General features: G+C 45.8%; 1 protein-coding gene across 7 annotated transcripts in view; it reads left to right on the top strand.

Annotated features, from left to right (window-relative positions):
• Positions 1 to 20,107, top strand: part of GTF2H1 (general transcription factor IIH subunit 1) — a 1,055,813-nt gene extending 1,035,706 nt beyond the window's left edge. For 5 of the 7 annotated variants that reach the window (XM_030201095.1, XM_030201094.1, XM_030201093.1 and 2 more), the window contains exons 13-15: positions 14,045 to 14,160; positions 14,750 to 14,842; positions 18,407 to 20,107. In XM_030201095.1, the coding sequence (XP_030056955.1) occupies positions 14,045 to 14,160; positions 14,750 to 14,842; positions 18,407 to 18,493 (296 nt within the window). In that variant the 3' untranslated portion in view covers positions 18,494 to 20,107. The remainder of the gene's footprint in view (positions 1 to 14,044; positions 14,161 to 14,749; positions 14,843 to 18,406) is intronic. The other 2 variants (XM_030201089.1, XM_030201092.1) reach the window with 2 other exon arrangements.
• Positions 20,108 to 21,271: the final 1,164 nt, after the last annotated feature.

The following is a 21,271-nucleotide window of genomic DNA, read 5'->3' on the forward strand; positions in this document are numbered from 1 at the left end:
AGGGAATCCAACAGTGATAGATTCAACAGCATGTTTATCCTTCATCAGACAACGTAGCACAAGAGCCCAATAATGTTTTTTGAAATTGGCTATTATGCCCTGATCCATAGGTTGGATCAGAGAGGTAGTATTTGGTGGCAGGAAGACCACCTTGAAATTAGCCTGACATCATCACTGTGTGCAACACAATTATCACAAAGCAACAAATTCTGACTCTTTTGTGTCCGCATTCTAGTGTCTAACTTTTTTAGCCACTGCTTCCAAATTTCCCCAGTCATCCATGAATTTGCGTTAGCCTCGTATGACACAGGAAGTCGCTTAACATTCTTGAAGCAAAGGGGCTGTTTGCTCTTTCCAATGATGAGTGGTTCCCACTTCTCACTCCCATCCATATTGCAGCAAAGGAGGATCGTCAGTCGGTTCTTCAACATTTTACTTCCTGTAGTTTCGGCTTGTTTGAATGCAAGTGTTCCATCAGGAATCGCTCGCCAGTAGAGACCGTTTTCGTCAGCAATGAAAATGTCACGAGGTGGTGAGTGGAAATGAAAACGGTAACGGAATTCAAACATGCGTGGGATAAACATAAAGGAATCCTGTTCAGAAGGAATGGATCCTAAGGAGCTTAGCCGAGATTGGGTGGCAGAGCCGGTGGCGGGAGGTGGGGATGGTGCTGGGCAGACTTATACGGTCTGTGCCAGAGCCAGTGGTGGGAGGCGGGACTGGTGGTTGGGAGGCGGGGATAGTGCTGGGCAGACTTATACGGTCTGTGCAGAACCGGTGGTGGGAGGCGGGGCTGGTGGTTGGGAGGCGGGGATAGTGCTGGGCAGACTTATACGGCAGACTTATACAGGTACAAATCAAGGTAAGGTATACACAAAAATTCAATTAGTCCAAGACTTTCAGCTAGCTGATTAGCTTTCTCCATAAGCAGTGGACCACTGACAGGAATCTGTCTGCTCCTGACCAAAACCACCGAAGAGGAGCATCTTCTGCATCCTCAACTTTTCCCACTCGTTTGTTTCCGGTGTGGATTTGTATTGTTTTGCCAGTCTTCCAGAAGCTGATCTTTCTGCTTCAAGATACGTGAAATTTGACTGGGATTGACACCATATTCTTTAGCAATAGATGCTTGACTTTGTTTATTTTCTAATTTTTTAAGGACTTTTATTCGTTCAGCCAGTGTTAAAGTTTTACATTGCACGATGACGACTCCGACTCCAATGTACACTTCCTTTCGCTTATTCTGCCTGTGGCAGTTAACCAACGAGATTTCAAATTTACCGCCCCGTGCCAATCGGCTTCCATATTCCTGCAGAGGAGCGGTCTTAAACCATGCATATAAGCAAATCTTGCACTTATCAGTGGTGCGCTAAACCGAAGTTTGTCCCCATAGAAATTGATGGCGCCAAAAACGGGACCAAAGTGTACAGCATGCAGTTAAACAGAGCATGCGCTTATCCGACGTGCACTTATGTTTCAATCATTTTTATTAAAGTTCACATAATCAGCTGTTACATTTCACATTGCATAATTGTTTCCACAATTACTGTTGACATACCGTCATATTTGTATTTTATCTTTTTATTCCCCCCCCCCCCCCCAGACTACTCCCCTACCCCTACCTTATCCCCCTTCCTCCCCCAAACCCTCCCCTCCCTCCCCTTCTATGTCCAGTAACAAGCAGAGGCAGCGTGAGCAGCAGCATCTAGTATTATAGGTTCAGTATCTGGCTCCGGGCTGTTGGGGGTCAAAGTGTCCCAAAAGGGTGCCCATCTGCATTCAAATTGTTTCCTCAGCTGAGGCTGGTTCCGCACTTCCAAATGTTCGTACGTAAAAGCATGAGCATTTGAGTTCGCCAGTATTGCAGTGATGGTGGTTTATTCCCCAGCCACTCCTGTAAAATTGTTTTTTTTTGCTACCACTGTAGCTCTTTTTACAAAGTCTGTAAGTCCTTTCAGCGTGGGCTTGCTTAGCCTTGGATGTCCAAAAAGCAGCTGTGGATCATAGTTCCATCTTTTTCACTAAAAAAAAAAAAAAGGGAAAAGGATTTCGGAAGAAGGCCTTTTCGGTCTTTTTCCCCTTCCGGTATTTCCAGTTTTTGCCCCGTTAAGTTTCTTTTCGTTTTCGGGGTAGGCCCTTTTGAGGCCTCGGGTCGAATTTTTTCTTCCCCTCTTTTTTGGTGCCTTACCGCAATTACGAGTTTTGATTTCGCCGGCGTGATTTTTCCGCCCATGTCATCTTAAGTCTCCCAGCGGCTTCAAGAAGTGCACCCAGTGCGCCCGGGTAATCTCGCTCACTGACAGGCACGCGTCGTGTCTTCAGTGTCTGGGGGCTGGGCACCGCCCGCAGGCCTGTAGTCTTTGTGACCTTTTACAAAAAAGGACTCAGGTAGCGAGATTGGCCCAGTGGAACATTTTGTTCTCGGGCTCTTCGTTGGCATCGGCACCGGGAGTATCGAGTGCATCGACGTCGGCAGCGTCAAGACCTCTGTCCTCGACTGCATCGAGGCATCGACCCTCTGCATCGGGGCTGAGACATCGGAAGGCTGCGTTGGCGTTGGTGGTACCGGGACCTCCACTTCTGCTGATGTCGTCGGACGGTGGTGCTTCGACTGGAGTGCAGGTGAGGGCTGTCCATTCCCCTGCTGGTGGCAGTGAGCCTTCGGGTGGGTCTCCCCCTACCCTGAGGGCTCCTGCGGTACAGCCCCCCCGAGACCGACCTTCTTTGGCCTCGGCCCCGAGGAAGCGACGGCTGGATTCTATGTCCTCCTCGTCGGTGCCGGGAAGCTCCGGTGACATACTTCGTTTGAAGAAGTCAAAGAAGCATTGACACCGGTCTCCTTCCCGTCGGTACCAAGAGCTCTGGGTCGCCGAGGGAGTCGGCACCGGCACCGAGAGGACCGCTCACCCTCTGTTCAGGAGGTGTCGATGCGCTCCACTTTGGACAGCCCGGAACAGCCTCCACGCCCGGAACAGACTCTGACATCGACACCTGCATCGGCTTCCATGTCTTTCTCTACAGCCGCTCTGCACGAGAGTCTCCGGGCCGTTCTCCCAGAGATCCTGGGAGAGCTGTTGCGCCCTTCCCCTCCGGTACCGGAGGTGCTTGCGCCACCGGTACCGTCGAGTGAGGCGCCGGCTGGCCCCTTGCCCGGGGTGAGGTCTCCGACATCGGTGCCGCTTGCGGTACCGACTGCGGTCGCCTCCCAGGAAGGCTCCCCGACGACGTCGGCGGAGGGAGCTTCGCCGGTGCGGGCGAGGGAGTCTACCTCTCGACGTTCACACCGTGGCCGTGGTTCCACGGAGTCGAGCTGGGCATGGCTTCAGACACAGGTTCGTGAACTTGTGTCTGATACCAATGGTGAGGCCTCGTGGGAGGAGGAGGAGGACATCAGATATTTCTCTGACGAGGAGTCTGATGGCCTGCCTTCTGATCCCACTCCCTCCCCTGAAAGGCAGCTTTCTCCTCCCGAGAGTCTGTCTTTTGCGGCCTTTGTCCGGGAGATGTCTACGGCTATCCCCTTCCCGGTGGTTGTGGAGGACGAGCCCAGGGCTGAAATGTTTGAGCTCCTGGACTATCCTTCTCCACCTAAGGAAGCGTCCACAGTACCCATGCATCATGTCCTGAAAAAGACATTGCTGGCGAACTGGACCAATCCAATTAAGTAATCCCCACATTCCCAAGAAGATCGAGTCCCAGTACCGGATCCATGGGGACCCAGAGCTGATGCGCACTCAGTTGCCTCACGACTCTGGAGTTGTGGATTTGTCCCTAAAGAAGGCTAAGAGTTCTAGGGAGCATGCTTTGGCGCCCCCGGGCAAGGACTCTAGAACCTTAGACTCCTTTGGGAGGAAGGCCTACCATTCTTCTATGCTCGTGGCCAAAATCCAGTCTTACTAGCTCTACACGAGCATACACATGCGGAACAGTGTGCGGCAGTTGGCTGGCTTGGTGGACAAGCTCCCTCCTGAGCAAGCCAAGCCATTTCAGGAGGTGGTCAGGCAGCTGAAGGCGTGCAGAAAATTCCTGGCCAGAGGGGTGTATGACACCTTTGATGTTGTGTCCAGGGCCGCTGCTCAGGGTGTGATGATGCGCAGACTCTCATGGCTGCGTGCCTCCGACCTGGAGAATAGGATCCAGCAGCGGATTGCGGACTTACCTTGCCGTGCGGATAACATTTTTGGAGAGAAAGTCGAACAGGTGGTAGAGCAGCTCCACCAGCGGGATACCGCTTTCGACAAGTTCTCCCGCCGGCAGCCTTCAGCTTCTACCTCTTCAGGTAGACGATTTTTTTGGGGAAGGAAAACTGTTCCCTACTCTTCTGGTAAGCGTAGGTACAATCCTCCTCCTCGACAGCCTGTGGCCCAGGCTAAGCCCCAGCGCGCTCGCTCTCGTCAGCAGCGTGCGCCTTAGCAAGGCCCCTCGGCTCCCCAGCAAAAGCAAGGGACGAGCTTTTGAGTGGCTCCAGCAGAGCATACCCGACATCCAAGTGTCAGTGCCGGGCGACCTGCCGGTCGGAGGGAGGTTGAAAGTTTTTCACCAAAGGTGGCCTCTCATAACCTCCGATCAGTGGGTTCTTCAAATAGTCCGGCAAGGATACACCCTCAATTTGGCCTCAAAACCTCCAAATTGTCCACCGGGAGCTCAGTCTTACAGCTTCCAACACAAGCAGGTACTTGCAGAGGAACTCTCCGCCCTTCTCAGCGCCAATGCGGTCGAGCCCGTGCCATCGGGGCAGGAAGGGCTGGGATTCTATTCCAGGTACTTCTTTGTGGAAAAGAAAACGGGGGATGCGTCCCATCCTAGACCTAAGGGCCCTGAACAAATATCTGGTCAAGGAAAAGTGCAGGATGCTTTCCCTGGGCACCCTTCTTCCCATGATTCAGGAAATCGATTGGCTATGCTCTCTGGTCTTGAAGGACGCCTACACTCACATCCCGATACTGCCAGCTCACAGACAGTATCTGCGATTTCAGCTGGGCACACGTCACTTCCAGTACTGTGTGCTACCCTTTGGGCTTGCCTCTGAGCCCAGAGTGTTCACGAAGTGCTTGGCTGTAGTAGCAGCGGCACTTCGCAGGCTGGGGGTACACGTGTTCCCATATCTCGACGATTGGCTGGTGAAGAACACATCCGAGGCAGGAGCTCTACAGTCCATGCAGATGAATATTCGCCTCCTGGAGCTACTGGGTTTGTGATAAATTATCCAAAGTCCCACCTTCTCCCAGTGCAGAAACTTGAATTCATAGGAGCCCTGCTGGATTCTCGGACGGCTCGTGCCTATCTCCCAGAGGCGAGAGCCAACAACTTGTTGTCCCTCGTCTCGCGGGTGCGAGCGTCCCAGCAGATCACAGCTCGGCAGATGTTGAGATTGCTGGGCCACATGGCCTCCACAGTTCATGTGACTCCCATGGCCTGCCTTCACATGAGATCTGCTCAATGGACCCTAGCTTCCCAGTGGTTTCAGGCTGCTGGGGATCTAGAAGACGTGATCCACCTGTCCACGAGTTTTCTCAAATCCCTGTATTGGTGGACGATTTGGTCCAATTTGACTCTGGGACGTCCTTTCCAAATTCCTCAGCCGCAAAAAGTGCTGACTACGGATGCATCCCTCCTGGGGTGGGGAGCTCATGTCGATGGGCTTCACACCCAAGGAAGCTGGTCCCTCCAGGAACGCGATCTGCAGATCAATCTCCTGGAGTTGCGAGCGGTCTGGAACGCTCTGAAGGCTTTCAGAGATCGGCTGTCCCACCAAATTATCCAAATTCAGACAGACAACCAGGTTGCCATGTATTACATCAACAAGCAGGGGGGCACCGGATCTCGCCCCCTGTGTCAGGAAGCCGCAGCATGTGGCTCTGGGCTCGCCGTCACGGCATGGTGCTCCAAGCCACATATCTGGCAGGCGTAAACAACAGTCTGGCCGACAGGTTGAGCAGGATTATGCAACCTCACGAGTGTCGCTCAATTCCAGGATAGTGCGACAGATCTTCCAGGTGTGGGGCACCCCCTTGGTAGATCCCTTCGCATCTCGAGCCAACCACAAAGTCCCTCAGTTCTGTTCCAGGCTTCAGGCCCACGGCAGACTGGCATCGGATGCCTTCCTCCTGGACTGGGGGGAAGGCCTGCTGTATGCTTATCCTCCCATACCTCTGGTGGGGAAGACTTTGTTGAAACTCAAGCAAGACCGCGGCACCATGATTCTGATCGCTCCTTTTTGGCCGCGTCAGATCTGGTTCCCTCTTCTTCTGGAGTTATCCTCTGAAGAACCGTGGAGATTGGAGCGTTTTCCGACCCTCATCACACAGGACGAAGGGGCGCTTCTGCATCCCAACCTCCAGTCTCTGGCTCTCATGGCCTGGATGTTGAGAGCGTAGACTTTGCCTCTTTGGGTCTGTCAGAGGGTGTCTCCCGTATCTTGCTTGCTTCCAGGAAAGATTCCACTAAGAGGAGTTACTTCTTTCTATGGAGGAGGTTTGCCATCTGGTGTGACAGCAAGGCCCTAGATCCTCGCTCTTGTCCTACACAGACCCTGCTTGAATACCTTCTGCACTTGTCAGAGTCTGGTCTCAAGACCATAAGTACATAAGTACATAAGTAGTGCCATACTGGGAAAGACCAAAGGTCCATCTAGCCCAGCATCCTGTCACCGACAGTGGCCAATCCAGGTCAAGGGCACCTGGCACGCTCCCCAAACGTAAAAACATTCCAGACAAGTTATACCTAAAAATGCGGAATTTTTCCAAGTCCATTTAATAGCGGTCTATGGACTTGTCCTTTAGGAATCTATCTAACCCCTTTTTAAACTCCGTCAAGCTAACCGCTCGTACCACGTTCTCCGGCAATGAATTCCAGAGTCTAATTACACGTTGGGTGAAGAAAAATTTTCTCCGATTCGTTTTAAATTTACCACACTGTAGCTTCAACTCATGCCCTCTAGTCCTAGTATTTTTGGATAGCGTGAACAGTCGCTTCACATCCACCCGATCCATTCCACTCATTATTTTATACACTTCTATCATATCTCCCCTCAGCCGTCTCTTCTCCAAGCTGAAAAGCCCTAGCCTTCTCAGCCTCTCTGTAAGGGTTCACCTTAGCGCGATTAGTGCATACCATTACCGTGTGGAAGGTAAGCCGATCTCGGGACAGCCTTTAGTTGTTCGCTTCATGAGAGGTTTGCTTTTGTCAAAGCCTCCCGTCAAGCCTCCTACAGTGTCATGGGATCTCAATGTCGTTCTCACCCAGCTGATGAAACCTCCTTTTGAGCCACTGAACTCCTGCCATCTGAAGTACTTGACCTGGAAGGTCATTTTCTTGGTGGCAGTTACTTCAGCTCGTAGAGTCAGTGAGCTTCAGGCCCTGGTAGCCCAGGCCCCTTACACCAAATTTCATCATAACAGAGTAGTCCTCCGCACTCACCCTAAGTTCTTGCCAAAGGTTGTGTCGGAGTTCCATCTGAACCAGTCAATTGTCTTGCCAACATTCTTTCCCCGTCCTCATTCCTGCCCTGCTGAACGTCAGCTGCACACATTGGACTGCAAGAGAGCATTGGCCTTCTATCTGGAGCGGACACAGCCCACAAGACAGTCCGCCCAATTGTTTGTTTCTTTTGATCCCAACAGAAGGGGAGTGGCTGTAGGGAAACGCACCATATCCAATTGGCTAGCAGATTGCATTTCCTTCACTTACACCCAGGCTGGGCTGGCTCTTGAGGGTCATGTCACGGCTCATAATGTTAGAGCCATGGCAGCGTCGGTAGCCCACTTGAAGTCAGCCACTATTGAAGAGATTTGCAAAGCTGCGACGTGGTCATCTGTCCACACATTCACATCTCATTACTGCCTGCAGCAGGATACCCGACGCGACAGTCGGTTCGGGCAGTCAGTGCTTCAGAATCTGTTCGGGGTTTAGAATCCAACTCCACCCCCCTAGGCCCATGTTTATTCTGTTCCAGGCTGCACTCTCAGTTAGTTGGATAAGTTGTTAGGTCAATCTCAGTTATGTCCTCGCCGTTGCGAGGCCCAATTGACCATGGTTGTTGTTTTGAGTGAGCCTGGGGGCTAGGGATACCCCATCAGTGAGAACAAGCAGCCTGCTTGTCCTTGGAGAAAGCGAATGCTACATACCTGTAGAAGGTATTCTCCGAGGACAGCAGGCTGATTGTTCTCACAAACCCGCCCGCTTCCCCTTTGGAGTTGTGTCTTCCCTTGCTTTGTTTTGCTACATATGGGACTGACGAACACGAGCCGGTTCGGGCGGGAAGACGGCCGCGCATGCGCGGTGCGCATCGGCGCGCGAGGACTAGCAAAGGAAAAGTGTTCCAATTGGAGGGGCTGCCGTGGACGTCACCCATCAGTGAGAACAATCAGCCTGCTGTCCTCGGAGAATACCTTCTACAGGTATGTAGCATTCGCTTTCCACAGGCTACCGTTAAATATCGGAAGTTCAGGAGGCCCAGGCCCCCATATTCTCTTGGGATCTGCAGTATCCGCATGGCAATTTTCGCTTTCTTTACTTTCCAAAGAAATTTCTGCAATAGTTTATTTATTTGCCGTTCCACTTTCCTTGGAAGGTAGAGTGGGAGTGTTTGAAACACATACAGCCATCTAGGCACGATCATCATGTTGTATAATGCTATTCTGCCAAGCAAAGAGAGCGGTCTCCCACCCCCGGAGAGATGGTGAAGCAATGTGATTTGTATGCATTTAGTTTGAACCCCGAAAGAGCACTGTATTGTTCTATCCGTGCCCAGAGCTGCTTCAACGAATTCTGGGGGTCTCTCATCACCACCAACAAATCATCTGCAAATGCCAGAGTCTGCACTACCTCTCCGCCCACCTCCAGGCCCTTTATCTGCTCATCTTTCTTTAGAGTGCGAAGCAGAGGCTCAATAGACAACAAAAACAATAGGGGTGAAAGGGGGCATCCTTGACGAGTACCCCGCCCTATGTCTATAGGGTCCGTTCGCACTCCATTGATTAATACAGACGCAGTAGGCTTAGTGTATAGCATTTGCACGGCCTGTAGATACCAGCCATCCATCCCCGTATATGCTAACACGGAATTCCCATCCTATTTTGTCAAATGCCTTTTCGGCGTCGAGACTTAGGAGGATTGCTGGTATTTGATTAACTTGACTGTTGCTCATTGCCATCAGCAGTTTACGCATATTAGTGGAGGAATGTCTGCCTTTCACAAATCCCACTTGCTCAGGCCCTATTATATCTGGTAAATATTTTGCCAACCTGGTGGCCAGTATTTTTGCTAGTATTTTGATATAAACATTCAAGAGCGAGATGGGCCGGTAGTCTTCAGGTTTATCCCCTTCTTTCCCTGGCTTGGGCAGCAGCGTTATCAGTGCCATGTTATTTTGTCGGGGAAACCTGCCTGTCTCCACTGCTTCCTCAAGATAAGCATGCAGCGCTAGTAATGCTTTCTGGGGTATCATATTATAGAACTCTCCCGTAAACCCATCTGGACCCAGGGCAGAGTGGAGAGGCAAGGATTTAATGGTAGCTTGGAGCTCTTTGCCAGTGATTGGCCCATTTAGAGTCTGCAGTGCTGATGGAGAGAATTTTGGTATCTTTGAGGCTTCTAAATATCTTAATGAGGGATTTTTTATCTATTCCTTTATACTTTTGGTATATTTGGCTGAAATGTTCTCGAAATATTTTTGCTATTTTTTCGCTTTTCGTATGTATTTGATCTCTCTCGTCCTTTATGGCTGATATCACTCTATTCCCTCCCCATGTTTTAACCACTCGGGCAAGCAGGGTCCCTGTTTTATTTCCAAATCTTTGCAGCCTGTACTTATAATATATAGCCCCTTTAAGTGCCCTTCCTGCAGCAAGGAGTTAAGTGCCACTTGTGCAGCTTGTAGCTTCTCCCTATGTTCCTTAGTTGGGGTTTGGGTGTATTGACGTTTAGCTCTCCTTGTCCGTGCTTCTAGCCGTTAGCTTTCTTTTCCGCGTACAAACATATGCTATTATATCTCCTCTCAGTACTGCTTTTGCTGTTGGCCAATACAATTCAGCATTTTGTTCATGTTCATAACTGGCAAATTCCTCCCATTTTTTTGTTCACATATGCTTTGAAATCTGCATCAGCTGCCAGGTAGGTTGGGAATCTCCACCCTGCTTGTCCCTGGTAAAACTGTCCTGCCTCCAAGTCTATCCATACCATTGCATGGTCTGATACTTCTTCAGGCCCTATTTCCACTGTGTAAACTTTTTGGAATAGTTTTTGCCCTACTAAAATGTAATCAATTCGAGAAAGGGTGCCATGGGCTCTCGAAACATGGGTGAAGTCTTTTTCTCCAGAATGCAGGACGTGCCAGGCATCCACTGTATTTGTTGCTATCATAAAACGCGAGAGCGCTGTAGCTCTGGGGCCCCCCCTATGAGCTTTATGCGGCTCTGAGCAATCTAACTGGAGGTTTGCCACCATGTTCAAGTCTCCCATTATCAGCCGTTGTAAGCTGGAGTACTGGTTACAGTGCTGAATTAATTCTTGGTAAAATCTTTGGTCATAGATGTTGGGCCCATACACTGTCACTACTAATAAGTCCAGGCCCTGAAGCCACATGCGCACTAACACATAGCGGCCCTCAGTTTCGTTTTTGCTGCCAGGCCTTTTCGCACTAAAATAGCTACTCTCCCATGTCTCCCTTCTGATGAAGCTGCATGCACCTCCCCCACCCAATCTCTGGCTAGTTTTTGGTGCTCTTCTGTTGCAGACAGGCTACATCCACCTTGTGTCTTTTAAGTGCTGTTAAGATTTTGTTTCTTTTAATTGGTGATGAGAAACCCCTCACGTTCCATGTAATGAATTTTGTTGTGTTAAGTTGGGTCATAATGTTGTGAAATTATTCTCCTTCTACAGTTAAACTTAACAATATGAGGTCTAGGCGCCCAGCTCCACCCATTCCCCCTACTCTCCCTTCTACCTCTACTCCTTCCCCTCTGCTCACTAGTTCCATTAGCACCAGCCCCCAAAACATTTATAAGTGTGAATTCCTCCCCATCCTGACCCAATCCACCCGCTATACCTGCCCCTCCCCTCCCCCCTCCCCCCCCCCTCTTCTTCCTCTCTCCCCAATTGAACCCTTGTCTTTATCCATCTCCTAACAAGATAGATATTGAGATCACATACATTTTGCCAGGGACCTCCACGCCCTATCAATAACAAATGTATTCAAACCTACTTTATAACCTAATTTGCTTTCAAACCAGCAATAACAAACAACAATTTTATCGTTTCACTGACATCCTCAGTATACCTTCCACCTCACCACACATGTCCCAATTCAGTCTGATGGCTTCTCATCCAGAAGACTGTTCAATATTTTAGCCACGCCAGCCTTCGCTTTCTCTGCGCATTCAAAAGTTTGCCAATGTCCGTTCTGCATTACTTTCAATGTGGCCGGATATAATAACATACATCTGATACTTTTATCATACAGCTGCCGGCACAATGGTGTGAACTGTCGCCTTCTTTCTTACAAAGCATACGAGTAATCCTGAAAAATGTGCACCTTGTGGCCTTCATATTGCACAGTGTCCCGCTTCGCTCTGTAGCCACGTAAAATTTCAGCCTTATGAATATAATTGTGTAGCTTAATAAGCACTATCTTGCTTCTTGCCCATGCGGTGCGCCTGTTCATGGCACAACGGTCCCGCGCTATCCGATAGGGCGAACTCTTTTTTCAGCCAAGTTTCCATTATAGTTGAAAGGACCGCATCCCCGATCGTTTCTGGTATTCCAATGATCCTTAAATTAGATCTCCGGGAGCGGTTTTCGAGGTAGCCCACCTTTTCCAACAACATCTTCACCGTGTTGGCCATCTTGCCCCGCTCTTCCACAGCCGATGGGCCTGCGTCTTCCAGAGACGAAACCCTCTGCTCCAGATCTCCCGTCCGCTTCCCCAGATCAGCCAACAGGGTCTCAAATGCAGACAGCTGCTCTGACAATTTTCCAAACTTAGGCTCTAAAGCTGTTGTCACTGCCAGGGTTAACTGCTGCAGCTGCGCTGTCGAGAAGGCCTGCTTTTCTGGTTGCTGCTTGGTCTCCATAGTGCTTGGTCTGTTTCAGTTTCTCTTTCTCCCGCTTAATTCCCCTCCCCACCATACTACTACTACATACTGCTCGATGATTCCAAATATCTGTCCATTGAGCAGGGATTTACAGGAACAAAGAACTCAGTGGGAGCTAAAGTAGGCTAATTATAGCTGTTAAGGTGCTGAAGGTCCCGGAGAGCAAAGGCATCACGTGATCTCCTCATCTGACGTGCACTTAAATGGAGTGCACTGTATTTGGAAAATGAAGCATAAATAATTTTCTTAGGGAATAAATTCACATACCATTGAATAATTGTAAATGTGCCACCATAAAATAACCCAAAGACTATATGCCCGCCCCCTCCCTCTAACCCACATTACAGAGTAAACATCCGATGACTTAAGCCACCATATCTATCAGAACTTGCGCAGCAAAAATAGATGTAAAACAACATTGGAACGCGAGCAACCTAACAGAAAGAGGGGGACCAATCACTCCATAAACACCCCGAGGCAGATTCAGCCACATGCCTGAAAGTTCGCTCCATTCCGCTGTTCCTCTCCTAGCACTGATAAGCATAAGAATATCCATCATGGCAGTCAGAAATGCCCACTAAGGTGGAAATGCAGGCGCCAAGTATTCATGAGGCTGTTCCCTCCTCCACTCCCCCCCCCCCCCAACGTCCAACAAAGCCTTTAGCTGGAACTCCAGTCCCCGTAGTAGTGGCACTAAAACTACTTTCATTCAATTTACAGCAGAGCAGATCAATGAAACATGAGTAGGAATATACCCTCTGCAGGGCAGTGCACGAACTACCACAGGCCCACATAATAATCCTCCAGTCCCTGGAGCAGTAATATAACTCTAAGCATTGGGTATCTTTTCTCCAAGAAGGATGAGACGGTTGAGATGAAGGCGGCGACTCCGCCATTTTTTTTTTGCGTGGTGGTATTTTTCTCTCGCCCAGGTCGCAGTGTCTTGACTGGCATCCCTCAGAAGCCCCGAATAAGCTCAGCTGCCACACCAATAACCTGCGAGGAGCCGAGCCGCCAAGCGTCCGCTCAGGCTGATACCATCACGTGACCCCCGGGATACTCCAGTTGTATCTGTCAGGTTAAAGTCTACCAGGTTAAAGTCTTACTTTTCCCTTCATTCCCATATTCTCTCGTTAGCCAGACCTCAGTTCAGTTTTGAAGGTCCATATACTATACTAGTGTGGATAGAAGTGCCATCTCTCCAAGATGGTCCACAGCACTTCTTCCTTTCTCAGTGCTCACTGCATTTGAGTTGCATTAATATTTGTGACATAGAATTGTCCTTTCCCTTTTACGTACTAAATGGAGTGGAGGAGTGGCCTAGTGGTTAGGGTGGTGGACTTTGGTCCTGAGTTCGATTCCCACTTCAGGCACAGGCAGCTCCTTGTGACTCTGGGCAAGTCACTTAACCCTCCATTGCCCCATGTAAGCCACATTGAGCCTGCCATGAGTGGGAAAGCGCGGGGTACAAATGTAACAAAAAAAATGGTGTGTAACCATACAGAATTTTATAAATCGTATATAAAATCATTGTACATTGAACTCTAGCCATAACCAATAGCCAATTAATTTGAGATAAAAGGAAGTTACACTATTGAACCTCAAATCTGCAAGGAGTGGTTAGGGTGGTGGACTTTGGTCCTGGGGAACTGAGTTTGATTCCCACTTCAGGCACAGGCAGCTCCTTGTGACTCTGGGCAAGTCACTTAACCCTCCATTGCCCCCCAAAAATATATATATAGGACAACCTCAATACTGTTTTTCCATAGTAAGTAATCTATCTACCTGAATTCCTCCTGTATGTTGCTTTGATGGTCCTATCATGTATATAGGAAGCAAGAATATTAGTTATGCAAAAAACAAACAAACATCTGTTTACTTATCCTTAACTTTGAACATAAACAGTTAATTCTAAGGAAATTGAGTTTCAGTGTAATTTTCTGTTCTTGCAGAGATGGTGCCAAGTGATATTCAGTCAGAAATGAAACACTTGTATGTGGCAGTGGGCGAGTTGCTACGCCACTTTTGGTCCTGCTTTCCTGTTAACACGTCATTCCTGGAAGAAAAGGTGAGAATGCTTCATGGCGTAGAATACTGTGATCCAAGCCTGGAAGTACGGTTCATCTATTTTGCAGAATTGGGGGGAGGGAAGTGGATCCAGGGTTACAGTGTTTGGGGGGGGGGGGGGGGGTTGGGTTATGAAAGGGGGAGGGTAATACAAACATCTGAAAAATGTTGTTGTTTTCTCTCGTTCTATTTTCATTGTGATTTTTATCTCAATAAAAAGTATATAACAATCTAGTTCAGTGGGATAGTGTAAGGAAAAAAAATTAACAAAAAAGTGATTTTGTGATCAGGAAAGCCAGGTTAAGATTAATGCCTTGTTTTCAGAGAGTCAAAGGTAGATCGCTTTGTAGTCTTGTCTCAGGACCTTTGAGCTACAGCTTGGTACTGTCACTATTAGACCATTGCTGCATTGTGTGCCTAGAAGCAACATTTGCAGCCAGCTTCAGCACTGAACTTGCCTAGGCATTGCATTTTCTATTTTTCCAAATAGGAGCTCTTCAAGTTCAAGTTGCATGAACTCTGTGCTTTGTACAGAGCAATATAGATAAACTGCAGTAAATGTTATGCAAGTACTGTTTGATCTTTTTCAGGTGGTAAAAATGAAGAGTAACTTGGAAAGATTTCAGATTACAAAACTCTGTCCATTCCAAGAGAAAGTAAGAAGACAATATCTAAGCATAAATGTAAGAGATGAGAAACACTGTTTTGGTTTTAGTGAAAACATGTATTTCATTTTTTTGTACAGTGTGATAGAGAGATTGGGTTATCAGTCCCAGGTAATCAGTTGGTGTAAGTACAGCAGTTGAGAAATGGCATACAATGAAGATGATGATTTTAAGAAGGGTTAGTCACCATTGACACCTCTAGAAAACTGATTTGTACATGTAAATCAGCTTTTAAAAAATTGCTTCTACGTAACAATGTGAAAGGAGCATGTTTGTGTATTTTATGTTTTGCAGTAGAACACGTACTTCAAAAAGGTTTCCCCATCACCTTTACATTTGCTCCAGGGTCTGCAATGTCAGCTAACTACTCGATCGGTCCTAGAGTTTGGAGCAGTGATTGAGAGGAATTGTGCATACTGCTTTTTTCAAAACCATTTCAGAACTGAGTGGTTGAGGCCAGCTCTATAATTGGCTCCCGTTTGGATATGTAATTGTGTGAAATTGTGTGTGGCAGATAGCAAAATCTGCCACGCACAGTTATAAATGTTAGTACTTATCTGCCCTGTATTGATGTCATGCTTTTTTGTAAAATGTTTTTCCTGCTGTATGTGCACTAAATAAAAGTTTTCCCACAGACTTTTTTTTAGATATTGTAGAGAGGTTCTGTGATGCAAGGTTCCACGTTAGGAGTTACGGACCAAGAAAGGGATCTGGGTGTTGTCGTCAATAATACACTGAAACCTTCTGCTCAGTGTGCTGCTGCGGCTAGGAAAGCGAATAGAATGTTGGGTATTATTAGGAAAGGTATGGAAAACAGGTGTGAGGATGTTATAATGCCGTTGTATCGCTCCATGGTGCGACCACATCTCGAGTATTGTGTTCAATTCTGGTTGCTGCATCTCAAGAAAGATATAGTAGAATTGGAAAAGGTGCAGCGAAGGGCGACTAAAATGATAGCGGGGATGGGACGACTTCCCTATGAAGAAAAACTAAGCTTGGAGAAAAGACGGCTGAGGGGAGACATGTTAGAGGTCTGTTCACGCTTTCCAAAAATACTAGGACTAGTGGGCATGCGATGAAGCTACAATGTAGTAAATTTAAAACGAATCAGAGAAAATTTTTCTTCACTCAATGTGTAATTATTCTGGAATTCGTTGCCAGAGAATGTGGTAAAGGTGGTTAGCTTAGCAGAGTTTTAAAAAAGGTTTGGACGGCTTCCTAAAGGAAAAGTCCATAGACCGTTATTAAATGGACTGGGGAAAATCCACTATTTCTGGGATAAGCGGTATAAAATGTCCCATGTCCCATCACCCTCCGCCTCCTCTACCCCTCCTCCAGTGCTCACTTACCCTTGATCATACCTCTCCTACTCCCTTCACTTTTGCCCCTTTCTACCTACCTATTTCTTTTATTATTCTGCTATACTTAATTTATATTTCTTCATCATTACTCTGTAATCCCTGTTACTATGTAAGCCACATTGAACCTGCTTTGAGTGGGAAAGTGCGGGGTACAAATGTAATAAATAAAATGTTTTGTACATTTTTGGGATCTTGGCAGGTATTTGTGACCTGGATTGGCCGCTGTTGGAAACAGGATGCTCGGCTCGATGGCTTTGGTCTTTCCCAGTCTCAAAAATGCAAATGAAATATATCTAGGAATGATAAATTTATGTTGCGACCACTTGAAGCAATTGATTCTTTATGGGGACTGAGAGACAGTAGATGAAGACAGTATGTTTCAAAATACTAATGACAAACATCTCAATTTCTTTGAAGGCTTGAATAAACATGCTGATAAAGGTGAACCGGTTGATGTAGTGTATCTAGATTTTCAGAAAGCTTTTGATGAAGTTCCCCATGAGACACTCTTGAGAAAATTAAAAAGTCATGGGATAGGAGGTAGTGTCCTTCTGTGGATTAGGAATTGTTTATTGGACAGAAAACAGAGGGTAGGGTTAAATGGCTATCTCTTTCAATGGTGGAGGATGAATAGTGGAGTGCTGCGGGGATCTGTACTGAGACTAGTACTATTTAACATATTTATAAATGATCTAGAAATCAAAACGATAGGTGATGAAATTTTCAGATGTCACAAAACATGCAGATTGTGAAAGATTGCAGGAAGACCATAGAAAATTGGAAAACTGGGCATCCATATGGCAGATGAAATTTAATGTGGACAAATGCAAAGTGATGCACATTGAGAAGAAGAATCCAAATCATAGTTACCTGGTGCTAGGGTCCACCTTTTAGGGTCAGCACTCAAGAAAAAGATCTAGGTGTCGTTAATATGCTGAAATAGTCTGCCCAGTGTGTGGTGGCGATCAAAAAAGTGAATGGGATGCTAGGAAGTTTAGGAAAGGGATGATAAATAAGACCAAGAATGCTATAATGGCGCTGTATCACTCCATGGTGCAACCTCACCTAGAGTACTGCATTCAGTTCTGGTTGCCGTATTTGAAAAAAAAAATATTGTGGAATTTAGAAAAGGTTCACAGAAGAGCGACCAAAATGATAAAAGGGATGGAACTCCTCTCATATGAGGAAAGGCTAAAGAGGTTAGGGCTCTTCAACTTGGAAAAGAGACTGTGATTGAATCCTGAGTGGTGTAGAATGAGTAGAAGTGAATTGGTTTTTTTTTTACTCTTTCAAAAAGTACAAAGACAATGGAAATACTTTTAAAACAAACAGGAGGAAATATTTTTTCACTCGACAAATAGTTAAGTTCTGGAACTCTTTGCTGGAAGATGTACTAACAGCAGTTAGTGTATTTGGGCTTTAAAAAAGGTTTGGACAAGTACCTGGAGGAAAAGTCCATAGTCTACTATGGAGACAGATATGAGGAAGCCACTGCTTGTCCTGGGATGGTAGCATAGAATGTTGCTACTTTTTGGGTTTCTGCCAGGTATTTGTGACCTGGATTGGCCACTGTTGGAAACAGGATACTGGGCTTAGATGGACCATTGGTCTGACCCAGTATGGCTATTCTTGGAAGGCCACCTGCATATTTTGAACATCCCTCATTAGTGTTTTTCAAACATTTCATCCAGACTGCTTTGATACTGAATAGTTTTCTAGATGACTGCTACAGTCACCATGAATGGTGTTTTCAATTGTCCTCTGCCATAGTAGTTTTTGATTAGTTAGTCTGGGAGCAACACATTCTTCCGTCCATTTACAAATTTTGCATTTACTGATATGAGCTTTTAGTTGCTACAGAGTCTCCTCGATTGTCCTAAGAAATTAAGATTTAGAGTTGAGGGTATATTATGATGATTATAGAATTTCATGAGTCTGAAATTTCATTTGAAGCAGGCCATTTTACAATGTGTTTGCCCTTTTTTTTTTTTTTTTTGGGGGGGGGGGGGGGGGGGAGGCAGTGAAGGGCCAGGCACTGATTTCTAAACTGTAAAGGCTACAGAGGTCAGGAAGAATAGACAGTGCAACTATTGGAGGAAAAACTTGCTAGGACGGGATCAAGCTAGGAATTAAGATACTGAAAACACAGGCAGGTTGAGCTTGAGAAGAATCTAATCAGTACTGCTGCTTGAAATACACAATATCTGATTTTGTCTTGCAGTTAACAGCTCATCTAGAGGAAATGCTCCAGACAGCCTACAATAAATTTCACACATGGCAGTCAAAGCGTATGCTGAAGAAAACGTGAAATTCTGGTGACCAGCATTTCACAAGACAACCCATAATGCCTGTAAGAGGATAACCTGCCAGATGAGCTGATGGCACAGATGATGCAGGAAGAGCTGCATCATGTGGACTTAATGCACCTGATGCTTTTGAAAGGATCTGTTATTAAACTTGAAAATAAGGTGATAAATTGAGACAACCAAACAAGAACGAGCCAGGAGGCAACTAACAATACCTCCTTCCACTCTGTTTACAGCAGTTACTCAGGAACTGCTTCCAACATGCATATCAAGCTGCTTTTACAACTGAGTTAACTTTGAAGAAAATGAAATTCAGAGTGACTGATGTTTTATTTTGTTTTTGTATCTCTTTTTCTAAGTCTGTGGCACAGGGTATGGAACTGATTTTTTTTAACTCATTGGAATTCCTTTGTTTTATTGGCTCTCTTGTACCCGGTGAAATGGAGAGGTTAAAATAATATTTTAAGACAAGCAAAGGGTGCATGCTTCTTGCTGACACTCTGTTTGTTGTGTTACCCAAAGAGATTTGGAAGCAACCTAATATTGCACTGAAGGAGGATGATGGGTAAGGGTGAACAGCCATGTGCAAGAAGCACTTTTCTGAAAGACTTTGGGTTTTATGCAGAAATTCCCACAGAGATTGCAGGGTGCATGATTCCTTCTGTGTACTTGTTCTTTCAAGGGAGCAGCTGCTTTGAGAAAAGAAAAGTTAAATGAATTTTTATGACTGTTTAAAAAAGTTTCTTACAAACTAATATAAACTCTAAAGACCTTGACAACTTATTTTCACAGCTCTAGATTTTCTTGACGGAAGCCACTTGTCTCCAGCTGACTGTTATTTTTTTGACGATGTGATAATCATCACAAAAAAAGGAAACAGTATGAAAATGCAAAAAAAAAAACCCCACTATATTTGAAAAACTTTCCGTGTTCCACTTATATCTGGAATTTTGGAATCTGTGCCATACTTTGTTCCAAAGGTGGATCTGCTTGCTGTTTCTCTGAGACTTAATTGTCTTGTATTAAAAGAAAAAACTAAGTTCTAACTTTAAACAAAGTAAATATGTTTTATAGGTGCAGTTTAATATCTCTAGTGTGCTTTATTTTGTCAGCTACTATTTATCCTTTTGTTGCCCTATATTGAAGGTCAGTGTTGTGGAATGAATGTGACTATCAGACTGAGGACATACTGATGTTATTGGTAAATTCACTGGTTTAACTAATTTGCTTCTATTTAACTTTTGAGCCAACTGTGTACATTTCAAGTATACACACACCACACCACCCTGTTCTACGTGCTGTCGTATTGTAGAAATATTCCATATTCAAAGATATGCACCACCACTTGGGCCAATAGTGGAAAATCTTGACCATTCCCAATGGAGTATAATAACCAACATGGTTTTACATTTTGGCTTTGAGTGCCTGGTTATCCTCAAAAGAGTTTTTTCTTGCTGTTTAATAAATAAGATTGTTCGTATTAAGTTCTATGCCCTGGCTTCTACTGGTTCTATGCCCTGGATTCTACTGTTGCTGTAATACTGATTGTTGGTTTGTGCTAGTCAGGAGACTTGATTGAAGCAGAGGGCATGAAATTAAAATTTATAATTTTTCTATTCCATTTTTAGCTCTTTATATGCCACACACAATACAATGGCTCCTTGGTTGTCTGTCCTAGACAAAGGTTGAATTATTATGACTGTTGGAGGTGTTGGTCAAACCCAGGGCTTCTCAAACCTGTCCTGTTGTCAGCCTCAATGTTTTTATTTTCAGGATATCCGTGATGTAGATGCTTGAAAAGTTTGCATATTCATTGTGGATGTTCTGAAAAGGGTTCCAGGACAGATTTGGGAAGCACTGACCTAGCTCATGGAGCCATCTCCTAATTATGGAAAACACTCCAAGGAGACAATAACAACAGAACTCTTATGTTTTGCTTAGCTACATGTGAATTTTATTATTCTAAGTAACATTAATTCTTAATTTAGCTGTTGTGATTGGGCTCTTGCTGTTTACTGAGTTTTAATTTTATATTTAAACGGTTTTTATTGATGATCAGGCATTTTTAAACAAAATTATAGAAAGCAAACAGAATAAAGTCATAACAATACAGCATATGTATTTATACACATCTTAATTGTTCCATCAGTGACCATCAATTTTTATATAACAATAACTCCCCTTCAACCATCTCCCTCCCTCCCCCCCCCCCTCTGAGCTCCTTGCTTCATGGTATCATCTTTCAAAATCCAACGTCAATCTGTACCTAATTACACAAGGAGTATATTTCGACCAAGTTCTTCTCAAATTAGGGTTTGCCTAAATTATTGAGTACTGCGCTTCTTGCTTTATGAGAGATATTTTGTAAGTATGGATTCCATATAGTTATAAAATGCTTCCTTCTCTTTGGGCTGTTAAAGGCTGATCTGGCCTCCCAAAGCATTAGCTCATGTAATCTATTCCTCCAGAGCCACACTGAGGGTGGCTCCGCCTGTGTCCAGTGCCTGAGTATACATTTCTTCCCCACTGCATATGCCTTACTAAAAAGTAACTCCAAATTTTTATTTGAAATTCCATATGCATTATTTTTCTTCAAAAGTACCCCTCTCCAGGAGGGGAACATCCTTTGCCCCGATATTTTTTCAAGATAGTTTTGTATTGCTTTCCAATATGATTTAATTTTATTACATCTCCAAAATGTGTGCATAAAAGTGTTCCTCTCTTTACTGCATTTAGGACATTGGGCATCAGATATCCATCCGGCCCTTGCTGCTTGTGAT

This window comes from Microcaecilia unicolor, chromosome 4 (assembly GCF_901765095.1).
Source record: "Microcaecilia unicolor chromosome 4, aMicUni1.1, whole genome shotgun sequence".
Taxonomy (NCBI): domain Eukaryota; kingdom Metazoa; phylum Chordata; class Amphibia; order Gymnophiona; family Siphonopidae; genus Microcaecilia; species Microcaecilia unicolor.